The 13,362-nt window shown below is 46.3% G+C and overlaps 1 protein-coding gene across 9 annotated transcripts in view; it reads left to right on the forward strand.

Annotated features, from left to right (window-relative positions):
- The window catches only part of specc1 (sperm antigen with calponin homology and coiled-coil domains 1), a 113,146-nt gene that overhangs the window by 60,006 nt on the left and 39,778 nt on the right, over positions 1–13,362 (forward strand). For all 9 annotated transcript variants that reach the window (XM_083786739.1, XM_083786740.1, XM_083786737.1 and 6 more), the window contains 2 exons: positions 515–644; positions 3,381–3,483. In XM_083786739.1, the coding sequence (XP_083642865.1) occupies positions 515–644; positions 3,381–3,483 (233 nt within the window). The remainder of the gene's footprint in view (positions 1–514; positions 645–3,380; positions 3,484–13,362) is intronic.

A 13,362-nucleotide genomic window follows, 5' to 3' on the forward strand; every position in this document is an offset into this window, starting at 1 on the left:
TCAAACACAGAGTTCACGCTGCAGTATTACATGTATTTATGCTGTCCATATAATTTTGCAATCACTCTCATGATGTAAATGGTAAGCCTTGCAAACTGCCATGACCGTGAAACACAATTATTGTATTACTGAGTTCTACTGTACTTTGACCAATGAGGCAAGCTCAAGTGTCTGGAAACTGAATGATAACTCATGCACATTGTGTTGCATTACAAGATTACTTATTTCTTTAATGTAAAAATATGCGCTATTTACGATTTTCCACGGCTAGTATGAAATTGCCTAAAGAAAGTATCAACAAGTATCTGTATAATTTGTCTGTGACCCACAATGTGATTGTAACTGTGCTCCATAATACTTATGTGTGAAACTTGTGCTTATGTCATGACATTTAGTTCTTTATGTAAACAACATCCCATCTTTGGAAAGTGCTTGTTTCTGACTCACTGTTCGTTCCAGCTAACTCTTAACATTTCCCATTATGTTTTCTTCACTCGCTCTCACGGTTTCCCAGATATGATGTCGGGCTGTGGAGAAGATTTGAAACCTAATAGCCTTATGAGAAAGAGCCCTTCCTTGGAGTCTGTGATCAAAATCCCTGTCTCCCTCAGCAGTCGCTACAACCGAGCCAATAGCAAGCTCAGGTGGGAATTCCATCCTTTTCATACAATCTAACAGAGTTCTAAAATCTGTGATACTAATGTCTCTTCTGATTAAGCACCCCTCTTAAGCCTCTCTTCCCGAAAGTAACTGATTTAATCTGAAATTCTATTTTCAGCAAGTGACATAGTCTTCACTTGGAACAAGCAGAGAATTCTTAGTAAGATAGGAAATAAATAAGTAGATGTGATTCCTTTTTCAAAGTATCTGCTTTGATACTGCTTAATTCCCAAAAGGTGTAAAATGCAGACTTGCAAAGAAAAAGATTCTAAGGCACTCCGTCTTTGGTGAAAAAATATATATGGATTTATTTATAAGCAAGGCAACAAGAAATATGACCAACGCGTTTCGACCTAGAAGGTCTTCGTCAGGGTCTTTCCCTGACCTTTTAACCAAAGGCGGAGTGCCTTTGGTGTCTACATTTTAGGAATTAATTAAGCAGTACTACCTTTTCTGAGTTAAAGAGCCATAAAAAAACTGTAAACACAGGCAAAATCGTTCTCTATCAACCAAATAAGTAATTAACCTCTTGCCGAGCCCTCTTGCCTAGCGGTTTCCGCTACCTTGTTGAATAGTATTCTGCTGGTTTCAACTAGTACTTAATCTGCGCTGAGCGCTCTCTTTGTAGATTAGCAACATCTGGGAGGGCTAAATCAGCTTCACCTCTCCTTCTAATCTTGCATGTCATAGTGGGCAGGATCTGCATCTGCGACAAAGTACTGTAGGTGCTCTTTACTCTCGCAGGGATCCTGAAGAAGGCCTGGGAGTATGCATATCCGGCCTACGTGTGTTTTGTGGATTTGGAGAAGGCATATGACCGGGTCCCCCGGGAGGTGCTGCGGGAGTATGGGGTGAGGGGGATCTTGTTGAGGGCCATCCAGTCTCACCCAAAGAGAGAGCTGTGTCCGTGTGCTCGGGAGTAAGTCGGATTCGTTTCCGGTGGGGCTTGGCCTCCGCCAGGGCTGCGCCTTTTCACCTATTCTGTTTGTGATTTTCATGGACAGGATCTCAAGGCGAAGTCATGGTGGAGAGGGTGTACAGTTCGGTGAGCTACAGTAAGGGTTGCTTCACTGCATGCTTTTTGCAGATGATGTGGTCCTGATGGCACCATCGGCCCTAGACCTTCAGCTCTCACTGGATCGGTTCGCAGTCGAGTGTATGGCAGCTGGGATGATCAGCATCTCCAAATTTGAGGCCATGGTTCTTAGCAGGAAACTGATGGATTGTGCAGTCCGGGTAGGCAATGAGATTTTGCCTCAGGTGAAGGTGTTTAAGTATCTCTGGGTCTTGTTCATGAGTGAGGGGAGGACAGAGCAGGAGATCAGCAATAGAATCGAAGCAGCAGGGGCGGTGTTTCAGTCACTGTACCGCGCTGTTGTGATGAAATGATTGCTGAGCCAGAAGTAATCATTCTGATGGCCAGAGTTGTGAGACATTTGATAAACAGTAGGTGAGTGTGTAGCACAAAACACTGGTCATTAATGTGAGCCAGCCAGCCAACCCTTGCACGCTCTCATGACATGCGAGGGATCAAGATGGTTTGGTATTGTTTGTGTTATATACCATCGCTATATCATGTTTATATCCTCCAGCTACTGCAACATTTGTTTTGATAGTTTCCACACTCATGGCCACACAGCGCCTTAAACAGAGCAGGTCTTGATGATGTCTTGTGAAATGTTTACCATGCATAGAGCAATGACCGTCACGCAGGCTTCCCATGGCCTCCGCTCCAATGCAAGCCCTGGGGAGGAAACCCTCATCCAGATAGGAAATTAACAGGATATATACCACTCGAAGAATAGACAGAAGCAATAGGAACATTAATAGGGAACACTTAAGTCTGGACGTGTGGGTTTTAATGATGTCTGGTGCTTGAGCACGCTGTTTCAAAGCTGCATTGCTAAATATAGTTTCAATGTTTTCATTTAACATAAATATATTGTACTGAAATACAATTTCAGTACGTGAGGAGGTACACTGCAAGGGTGTAATGCATGTGGAGGAACATGCTATCCCCGCTGAACAGGTGCCCTGGCCAACCTGCCGGCTTCCCACCTTGGAAATGTAGGAGTCGAGGCATGAACTTTACCCCTGGGCCATCCGGAACCTGGGCCTACTGTATGCAATGCCCTTTAGAAAGACTTTTGACTACGGTAGTCTTTTAGCACTTTTAAAATGTTGGATTGTGTATTTTTTTGCTAGTTTATCCAACATGGTTAAAAATATTGGCAAATTAAGCCAGTATTTTAACCTTAGCTCGCCAAAAATAACTGATCTTCAAGCTAACAACACCACACTTGTTTTAGCTTGAAAACAATTCATCATCAAGCTAACTGACTGACCGCTAAATGGCAGTAGCAATAGTTAGCACAGGTCACCATAGATTTGTTCTTAAGTCATGATTATCAATGTTATCAATTTAAGCCCCTTTATAAATAAGTTAAAAACATATTTGGCCTGGAGGCACTTTGTGAAAAAGATGTCAAATAGAATGAGTTAAGAGGAAGTGGTTAAAACATCTACTTGAACTCGACTGTACTGTATCTGCAGCACGTGCGCTAAAAGTTGTCCATCAATGTGAAGGCGATAATGTTGCTGCACCACTATTCACCAGATGACATAACTGTTGTGAACTTGTGACTCTGACACTCTCTCTCTCTTTCTCTCTCTCTCTCTCTCTCCGTCCATCACTGTGGTATGTGTTTCCATGGTAACAGTGTGGAAAGAAAGGACCCTTTGGCCGCACTGGCGAGGGAGTATGGAGGATCTAAGAGGAACGCTCTACTGAAGTGGTGCCAGAAGAAAACAGAGGGCTATCCGGTAGGGCTCAAAGGTCAAAGAAAGACCTCTTGCTCTAGATATTCAGATCCCTGGTCCCCCTTCCCTCTTATTTCCCTGTCTGCATCTGACAGCTCCATGTGGAATCTTCTTTCTCCCCAACAGCGAGCTGTCAGCTCTAGGGGTGGGACGATATGGGTACCTCACAATACGATATACAGTATATCACGATATTAGGCCCTCGATAACGATAATATCACGATATGTGATATATTGCGATATATCGATATATTGTATGAAATTTCATCAACGATATATCACGATATATCGTTATCACGCACGCCGTCGCATTTTGTATTCCCATAAAGCGGTTTGGACAAATCACCATCCAGTAATTCAGTACTTCTGGTTGCTGTGGAATCTGAGAGTGGGATTTGCTTTTTTTAGCTGTCATTTCCTCCTTTTCTAAACATGTTTTTTTTTTGTCGATTATTTATCGCGGGAGGACGTATCGATATATATCGCAATATCGATATTTCAGCACACCCCTAGTCAGCACTTCACTCTGTAATAATTCACTCTGACACAATTAATGTGTTATGTTTTACACATGCACGCACGCCGTCGCACGCAAACACGCACGCACGCACACACACACACACACACACACACACACACACACACACACACACACACACACACACACACACAGACACACTCACACTCACACTCACACACTGCTGCTGTCAGATGCACACCATTGTGTCTGTCTGGGGAACTCAAACTCCTGTTTCACATGAGTAGCCGAAACAATGCTAGGGATTTGTAACAGTTGTACGTGTTGTACTGTTATGTGTGAATGCGAGCATGTATGAGGGGGAAAATGTCCACCAGTTTATGTGAGCATCCTCGTGTTTATGCATGCATGTCTGTTTAATTGGCGCATTGTTACTGTGTTGTGTCTCCATTAAGTCCCTGTGGCTCATTGAGCCATGTGTTGACAATCACCTGGCTTTTCCACTCCAGTAATAGCCAGTTTAAGGAGCCTGGTGGGCTTCGACTTTGGCCCCTGTAATGAGCATGTGTGGGTGCCAGCATGCCAGCTAACTGCTAAAACTCTTAAATGAGGCTTTAGCGGAGCGTTTGTTTCCAGCCTGCACTATAAAGAATAGACATGGAGGGAGGGGGGCCAGTCAGTACTCACCCTCCAGCTTTTCATTATTGTTGGAGCAACAAACAAGCTAAAAAAGCTGTGTGTGTGTGTGTGTGTGTGTGTGTGTGTGTGTGTGTGTGTGTGTGTGTGTGTGTGTGTGTGTGTGTGTGTGTGTGTGTGTGTGTGTGTGTGTGCGTGTGCGTGTACTGTACTGTACTGTACAGTACCTGCAGGTGTATAGGCCTACTGCCTGTATGCATACCGTACTGCCTGTACGCATACCGTACTGGTCCCACATTGTCCAATCCACTTTATTTATAAAGTACATTTTACAACGCAAAGTTACCAAAAATATCTTAAAAGCTAAATACACAACATAAGCCAAAACACAAAAGAAACAACAGCAAAAAATAAACCAAAGAAATCACACTTTTGTGTGAATGAGGGGCTGTCTTATCATCATAGATCATTATGCATCAAATTCCGTGCTCGGCTAATCAAATCATCACAAAGGTCATTCTGGTCAATCACTTTTGGCGTCTTCACTTTACTGCCCTCACTTTTATCTTCAATTTGTACTTTATTGTTCAGCCAATCAAATCATCGCTATGGGGTGATCAGCCAATCACAAGCCAATGTTTGTGTTCACTCAAACCCGGAAAGCTGGGCATAATTCTTCATTCTTTATTCGGATCCCCATTAGCTTCCACAAAGTGGTCGCTAGTCTTCCTGGTGTCCACACAAAATGTATACAATAAAAACAGATAATTTTAATTTAAATCAGACAAGATCAGCTAAATCAGCTAAAACAGTGAAGTCGCTCTGCAGAGACAACGACCAATAGTAACAAATGCAGTGTTTACACAAAAAGAATACAATAAGAATAAGGTACAAAACATTTTAAAAAACAAAACTTCATCTATAAAGGACCCATCAATTTATGTTTAAGTAATTTTTTAAACGAAGATCTGCTTCTGGTTTGTCTCAGATTTAAAGGGAGCATATTCCTAAGAGCAAAAGAGGGGCTAGCACCCTTCAAAAATCAACAGTAAAATAAGAAACAAATACAAACAACAATAAAAAGAGACACATCACAATAGAATAGAATAGATTATATTCTATTCTATTGTGATGTGTCTCTTTTTGTTCAATAGAATACAAGATGCAGCAGCGTTAGCAGCAGACAGTGAATCAAAGCAGAGACCACAGAACTCCCAAACAGGATCAGAAGCCATGGTACAAAAGTGGGACTTAAGGCGAGATTTAAAAGCTTCGACATTGGGGACAAGTTTGATATGGGAGGAGTCTTAAATATAAAAACCCATGAAAGACTCAAATAAAACTATTTTCAAACACAAATTATTCTATAAGTATATAAGAGAGACTGTGTCCAAAGCTGACCTACAGGATGTGATTAAAATGGGTACTGCAGTAGGAATGTTATTGTTGTTATTGTGAGTTTTCATTTTGGCCAGAGATGCTTTGAGGCAGCGGTCTGATGGGAGGAGCTTAAATGACTCACTGTGACAGGTTCTTTAAAGCCTGTTGACAGGAGTTCTCCAGCGAGTTATACCAGCCACCAGGATGGCGCTACACTGCAGTTAATATGTCCTGCCTGACATTAAAACCCTTCAGCATCCTCAGAAGAAACATGCACTGTTGGGCCATCACATAAAGGCCAGGTGGTGGTCGAAGGTCTTGACTTGTTGCACAACCTGCCCCTCCAGCCTGAGTGGTCCAGATAGAGGGTGTGGGTGTCCTGTGCCTGGCTGGCTGGCACTCCTGACAACGCAGTTTGTTGGTCTTGGCCTGACTCACACCTTTCGATCTAGCATACAACATTGATGCATGCTAGATGTATGAGACTTGTTTACTGATGCAAGCTCCCAATGCATTTCCAATGGAAGTCACATGGTTTGACACAACATTGTTGTTGTACGGCTTTCGGCTGTGTTTCGACTGCCCCCCTCCCCCTCATACAACAAAACTGTTGTGTCAAATCATGTGACTCCCATTGGAAATGCATTGCGAGCTTGCATCAGTAAATAAGTCTCATGCATCAGCTATACATCAATCTGTTGTGAAGGTGTGAGTCAGGCCTTACTGATGTTCAGTTCCAGGGAGCTTTCCTTGTGTCAGAGGACATGGCTGCTGTGCTGTTTGATGACAAGAACCAAGTCAGAGATGCAAAGCCCACTTCAGTTCAGGCCAGCAGAGAGTCTCTACTGGCCAGAGACCCATTCTCATCTGACTGGTCCTCTGGTACCCTTTTTTTACAAAAGGGCATTAACAACACAGTGTCAGTGTAATTATTCTCATGCATCAGGAATGCTATAAGAAGCTTTGGTTAATAGCTAGGAGCATTTCAGTTCATGGAACAATCAGTCCCTTTCTGACTGTGATTTGAGTTATTAGTTATTTGAGTTATTAGATACTAGTCCATTCAGGGATATATGAATGGAATAATATGACATATCCAATCCCCTAAAATGGAATATACATATATTTTTAATGAAAATAAATCTGTTGCAAATTCTATATTGTCATCCAAACCCTGCATTTTAGAAGATATCATTTATTTTCTTAGCTTAGCCTTGCCTGCATGCACATGACTTGAATTCTATGGTGTAATTTACAATTTAGGCATTTAGCAGACACTCTTAATCCAGAGCGATTTACAGTAAGCAGGAACAATAATGTGCAATGTTGAGTACAGGGCTACAGGCCTACCAAAGTGTGCCTGCATTATTGGTATTGATGGTAATGTATCTGTTATCATTAGCCTGATTGAGGCAACATTTATGTGGATGGATAACAGAATAAATGTTTTTTTCCCCCACAATTGATGTTTTTTATGGTTTATATAAACAAAGAAAAAAACGGCCCGATCCTCGGCCCGACTATCAATTAATCGTTAATATTTAATTATAGTAATCGATTTTCAGTTTTGGACACTTTAACACATCCCTAGTGTGTAGGTGAGCATGTATGTGTGTACTGTATGATACTATAGTATAGTGAGCGAGCGAGTTTGTGAACCATGTTTGTACAGTACATTTGCTTGCATGTTTTTCAGAAAGAGCCACAGTGAGCGTGACACATGCAGGAACAGTTGTGGCCACAGGCCCTCGTGATTCTCACTGCCTGCCGTGGGGAAAAGGTTACCGTCGGGGATGCATCAGGCACAATGAGCTTTAATACGCTCATCAGAAAGGTCAGCCTGATACAGTGCCACGAGGCCCTGTCCAGGACGATGCCACTAATTACAGGCGTAATGTCTGGAGAGTGACTGGCCCTGTCACACGTGGTAGCTCTAGACTGAGGCAGGGAAGATAATGATCCTGCCCAAATAGGACAACCACCTTAGGGCTGCTTCCTCTCTTGTCTTTTCATTTCTCTCTCTCTCGTTGGTTCTGCTTTGATGAAGGTTAGGGAGGTTTTTGTATTAACGCTGCATCCACATGCAGTTTGCTGTCACTTTCATTTTATTCTATAGCCGTGCTAAGGTCAAGGACGTAATTCATCATTGTAACTGGATTGTTAGTATAAACGTTATTGTTATACTGTAATTTAGGCCTTGCCTTTTTCAGGGTATTATGAAGCATGTGCGTAACTGTTGTAGCGGTTTGTTGGGGCGAGCTCGCGTCGGGGTGCCAGTCAGAGACCCAGTCTGACAAAAATAGGTAAAATAATAACAGCCCCAACCACCGTACAAGGGATAGACAAACAAATATATCAACCCCTGAAACAAACAGTAGACACACAACAATACCATACAGAATCACAAAGGAAACACGCACACACAGAGGACTTCATTTACGTGAGCAGTGTATTGTATATTCAATCAACAGTGACACCAAACCAAATCCAATCATAACTGTTCAATGTGCCCACGTCACGTCACGTGACAAACGATATGATGTACAAATAACGTTCAGGCACGCAGCACCAGTATCCACAGTTTGTGAGTTGAGTGTTCCCCCCCAAACAAATGAAATAACAAAACAAAACCACGTCAGTCCGCACGTCAGACAGTCATGTTCAGAGCGCTGTGTAAATCCCTTACTGAAAGATGACGCGGTTAGCGTGTCCGCATCTACGATCCGGGGTGATCCACATTAATCCATACCGACACGGTGTTGTCAGCGACGCCAGCGAGAGCCGGGCGTCGGACGAGCAGCCACGCTCCGACGGGGAAACCACTACTCTCACGGTTAGGATGGCGTGGTGTTGGGCAGTCCCACGGCTGGCTACAAACTATGAACCGTTTGTCGAGATGACAGCTGTCAGTGTCACTTCCTCAAACTCGCTCCCGTTCCATTCATGCCTTCTCGTAGCCCCGCGGGCACGTGACGTAGGAGTGTCAAAGTCTGCGTGACGTGCGTGCGTGTGCATGTGCGTAGGAGAGGGGTTACAGGCGCGGAGCGCCACACTTCCCCCCCCTTGAAGAAAAGCTGCAAAGGGTTTGAGCTTGATTTCCTCCTCTGCCGTCCTCTGCCTCCCTGTCCGAACATTCAGCTGGTGAAAAGGCTTTCTCCGAGGCATGTGGACTAGACGGGAAGCCGGGGAACGATTCCTCGTCCGTTTCCTCTTCAAAGATCTCCCGGAGCCGTCTTCTCTCCAACATATCCCACTCTTGGGCAGTAGGAACTAGCGCAGAGGCAAGTTTTGTGGAGGAGGCCGTTGGGCTAGTGGGGAAGCCCAAAAAGTCCTCGTCATCACTCTCCTCGTTGAACATGGCCATGACCTTCTCTCTTCCCAGCTTATCCACTTCCTGAGCAGTGGACACTAGCGCAGAGGAAAGTTTGGTGGACGAAGTAGGGAAGCCCAAAAAGTCCTCGTCGTCACTCTCCTCATTGAATATGGCCATGACCTTCTCTCTCTCCAGCTTATCCACTTCCTGAGCAGTGGGGTAACAGGGCTTCAAGCGTGCCACATGCACCACCTTCCTATTTTCCCCACTGTCCTCCAGGACAACGTCAAAGTTGACCGGGCCCACCTGAGCCACAACGCGGTATGGCCCTAGCCACTTGGGAGCCAACTTGGCCGCAAAGGCTTTCTCTGCCTTGGATAGTGGATGGGACCGAAGCCATACCCGGTCTCTTTCCTGAAACTGCTGGTCTCTGTGAGTTTTGTCATAATTCCTTTTTTGTCTGGTTCTACTTTTTGTGAGGTTTTCCTGTGCAAATGTGGTGAGATCCTGAAGTTTGGTTATTGTTTTGTAGGCTGAAGAGTCAGGTGTCGCCCCTCTGGGTTGGAGCAGGACATCGGCAGGCCCGCGGAGGGTTCGCCCGAGGTTCAGTTCCGCTGGGGTGACTCCGGTGGATTCGTGGACTGCCGAGTTGAGAGCAAACCGGAATTCGGGCAGGTGTTTGTCCCAGAGCTTGTGATTCTCCCCTACATAGGAGGCGATCATTTGTTTCAAGGTCCGGTTCACTCTCTCTGTCATGTTGGTTTGGGGGTGGTAGGCGGAGGTTTTCTTATGTTTCAGGCTCCATTTGTCACAGGTGGCTTTGAACAAGGAGGAGACAAACTGGCATCCCTGGTCAGACAAAATGTAGTTGGGGACCCCCCATCTGGTGAAGATTTCCTGAATGAGGGTTCGGGATACCGTCTCTGCTGTGGCTTTGCGAAGGGGAAATAATTCGACCCAACGGGTGTAGTAATCCACAAATACCAACAGGTAGACGTTTCCTTTGGAACTCCTAGGAAAGGGACCCATCAAGTCCACACCCAGCATCTCCCAGGGGTGGTTCACGACCGTCTGCTGTAGCTTCCCAGCGACCTTGCGGCTCTCAGGTTTGTAGCGTTGACACACTTGACAGTTCTGTACATATGCTTTAACATCCAGGCTCATTCGTGGCCAGTAGACCAGGCCTAGCAACCTCTTGTAGGTCTTGTACCTGCCCAGGTGTCCAGCCAATGGGTCCTCGTGGATCAGCTGAAACAGCTGCGAGCGGAGACTCTCAGGAATGAAGACTTGATAAATGGTTTTATGTGGAAGTTGTAACACTCGGTACACTTTGTCTTCCAATATGGTGTACTTTGTGGTCTCTGATAAAGTGATTTCTCCTTCATCCATCACAGCCTGATACAGCCGCTGGCAGTCTGCATCCTCCTGTTGCGCTCTCCAAATTTGCTCATCCGAGATGGGCAACTCCTTTCCCCCCTCCGCCTTGACTGACAGCAGGGTGGCACAGGCAGGTGGCAAGCTGGTGGTTGGGGTGAAATCGTATGGAGCTCTGGATAAGGCATCAGGAACGATGTTGTACTTTCCTTTCCTGTATTCCACGGTGAACGTGAACTCCTGCAACCGGAGAGCCCACCGAGTGAGCCGTGCATTGGGTCTCTGGCTCTTGAGCACCCACAGCAATGCTGCATGGTCTGTGACCACCGTGAAGACCCTTCCGTCCAGGTAGTAACGCCACCTTTCCAGAGCCCACACCACCGCCAAGCACTCCTTTTCCGTGGCCGAATAATTGCGTTCTGCCTTGTTCAGACTCCTGCTGCCGTATGCCAGGACCTCTTCTGTGCCAAGCCCAGTTTTTTGAGCCAGCACCGCTCCAAGGCCAACGTCGCTGGCATCGGTATAGACGACAAAAGGGAGGTCAAAGTTGGGATGGCCTAGGATGGGTGGGGAGACCAGACACTCTCGTAAGTGGTCGAAAGCCCCTTGGCACTGAGGGGTCCACTTGAACTTAACGCCTTTGCGTTTCAAGGCGTTCAGGGGTTCTGCTACCTGAGAGAAGTTTGGGACGTAGCGATGGTACCAGCCCGACATACCCAGGAACCGCTGAACACCCTTGATGTTAGTTGGCACAGGGAACTCGTCGACCGCCTTGGTTTTGTCGGGGTCCACCTGAATTCCAGCCGCCGAGACCCAGTGACCCAGAAATTTGAGGGACGTTTGGAAGAAGTTGCATTTCTTCATGCTGACGGTCAATCTCGCCTCCCTGAGCTTTTGAAACACCCGCTGCAGGTCGCAGAAGTGCTGTTCCCAAGATGGTGAGTAGACAATTATGTCATCCAGGTATACAAAGCAAATATTGCCTTTCAGCTCTCCTAAGGTGAGTTCCATCAATCTCTGAAATGTTGCTGGTGCATTTTTGAGACCGAAGGGCATCACTTTAAACTCATACAGGCCAAAGGGACAGGTGAAGGCGGTTTTGTCCTTGCTGCACTCGTCCATGAGGCACTGCCAGTAGCCACTTTGAAGATCGATGGTGGAGAACACCACCGAGCCGGCCAGTGAGTCCAAGATCTCCTGTATGGTGGGGAGAGGGTAAGCATCGGTTTGTGACACTGCGTTGAGCTTGATGTAATTCACACAAAACCTGATTTTCCCATCTTTTTTAGGGATGAGGACCACCGGAGACGCCCAAGCCGAAGAGGAGGGTTCAATGATGTCGGCTGCTAGCATCTCCTCGACTAGCTCCTTCATCACCTTCATTTTTGCCGGGGAGACCCGGTACGACTTCTGTTTGATTGGCATCTCCTGTGTAAGGAAGATTTTGTGTTTGAGCACATTTGTTTGGCCCAGTGCAGAGGTGCACACATCAGCATTGCTCTGTAGGAGCTCGAACAACTGCTTTTTGTCATTCCCATCCAATTCCGCTTCCTCCACTGCCTTCTCCCACAGCTCTGCGTCCCGGGAGGGGGGAGTGACCTGTGTGGTCCGGCGTGGATCAATGGCTGTGTAAAAAGACAGCACGTCCTTCTTCTCCGCTACCGTGAGGATCTCTGTCTCCTTTTCAAAACTGTAGAGTTTTTCCTCCCTCTTGTTCCTGAACCAGTAGGAATTCTGGCCAACATCGATCTGTAGGCCACTTAGGCTTAGATAGTCCAGACCAAGAACTGCAGGGAAGGCCAGGCTTTGTGCTGAAAGTACTACCACCGGAAGTGTGCAGGTATGGTTATGTAGGTCTACCACCACATCCTGCCATCCCAATGGCCATCTTTCTCCTCCATCTGCCAGATACAGGGGCTTTCCCTCCCAGGGTTGTAATTCCACGTCCTTCTTTTTAATGGCCCCCCATAGCTCTTCACTGAGAAGTGTGTAGGAAGATCCAGAATCCACCATAGCCCTGACCCTCACAGCACCAAGGGTTATGGGGACAGCCAGCTGGCGAGGGAAAGGTCTGGAGTTGAAGGGGAAAACCTGCTGTGGTGGCCGTTGATGTGTCACCGCATGCATTATGGGGTTGCTGCTGGTGGATGGCCCAGATGAAGATGGCGGTTGGTCCGTGGACTTTGGATTTTTCCCTTTATTGGACACAAAGTTTGGGCAATTGTGGGGTGAATGTGATCCCTTACATCGCCAGCAGTATGTTTGAGCAGCGGAGGACGATGTTTGTGGGGCGGTGGTGGGTGTAGTTACTGCAGTTTGCGGTTTGTTTGTTGCTGGGACGTGTTTCCTGGTGGCCTCCTGGTGTAGCTGCTTCTCCTTGTCCTTCTCCAGTTGCTGTCCCAGCCTCACCAGAGCATCCACAGTCTTGACCCCGCTGCTTCTCAGCTGACTCGCCAGTGCCGGGTGAATGCTTTTCAATATGAGCTGGATGACTTTTCCCTCCGTAATATCTGGGTTCCACCGCCGGCAGAGCGCTCTGAACATGTAAGCAAAGTCTCTGATGCTTTCCCCATCTCCCTGCACTCTTGTCCTGATCCGTTCTTCCAGCTCATCCATATAGTCCTCTGAGAGAAATGCTGACAGGAAACCCTGTTCAAACTCCCTCCATGTAGAGGTCTCCCGCCTGACCACGTCCCACCAG

The sequence above is a fragment of the Protomyctophum parallelum genome (assembly GCF_964188405.1).
Source record: "Protomyctophum parallelum genome assembly, chromosome: 1".
NCBI classification, from domain to species: domain Eukaryota; kingdom Metazoa; phylum Chordata; class Actinopteri; order Myctophiformes; family Myctophidae; genus Protomyctophum; species Protomyctophum parallelum.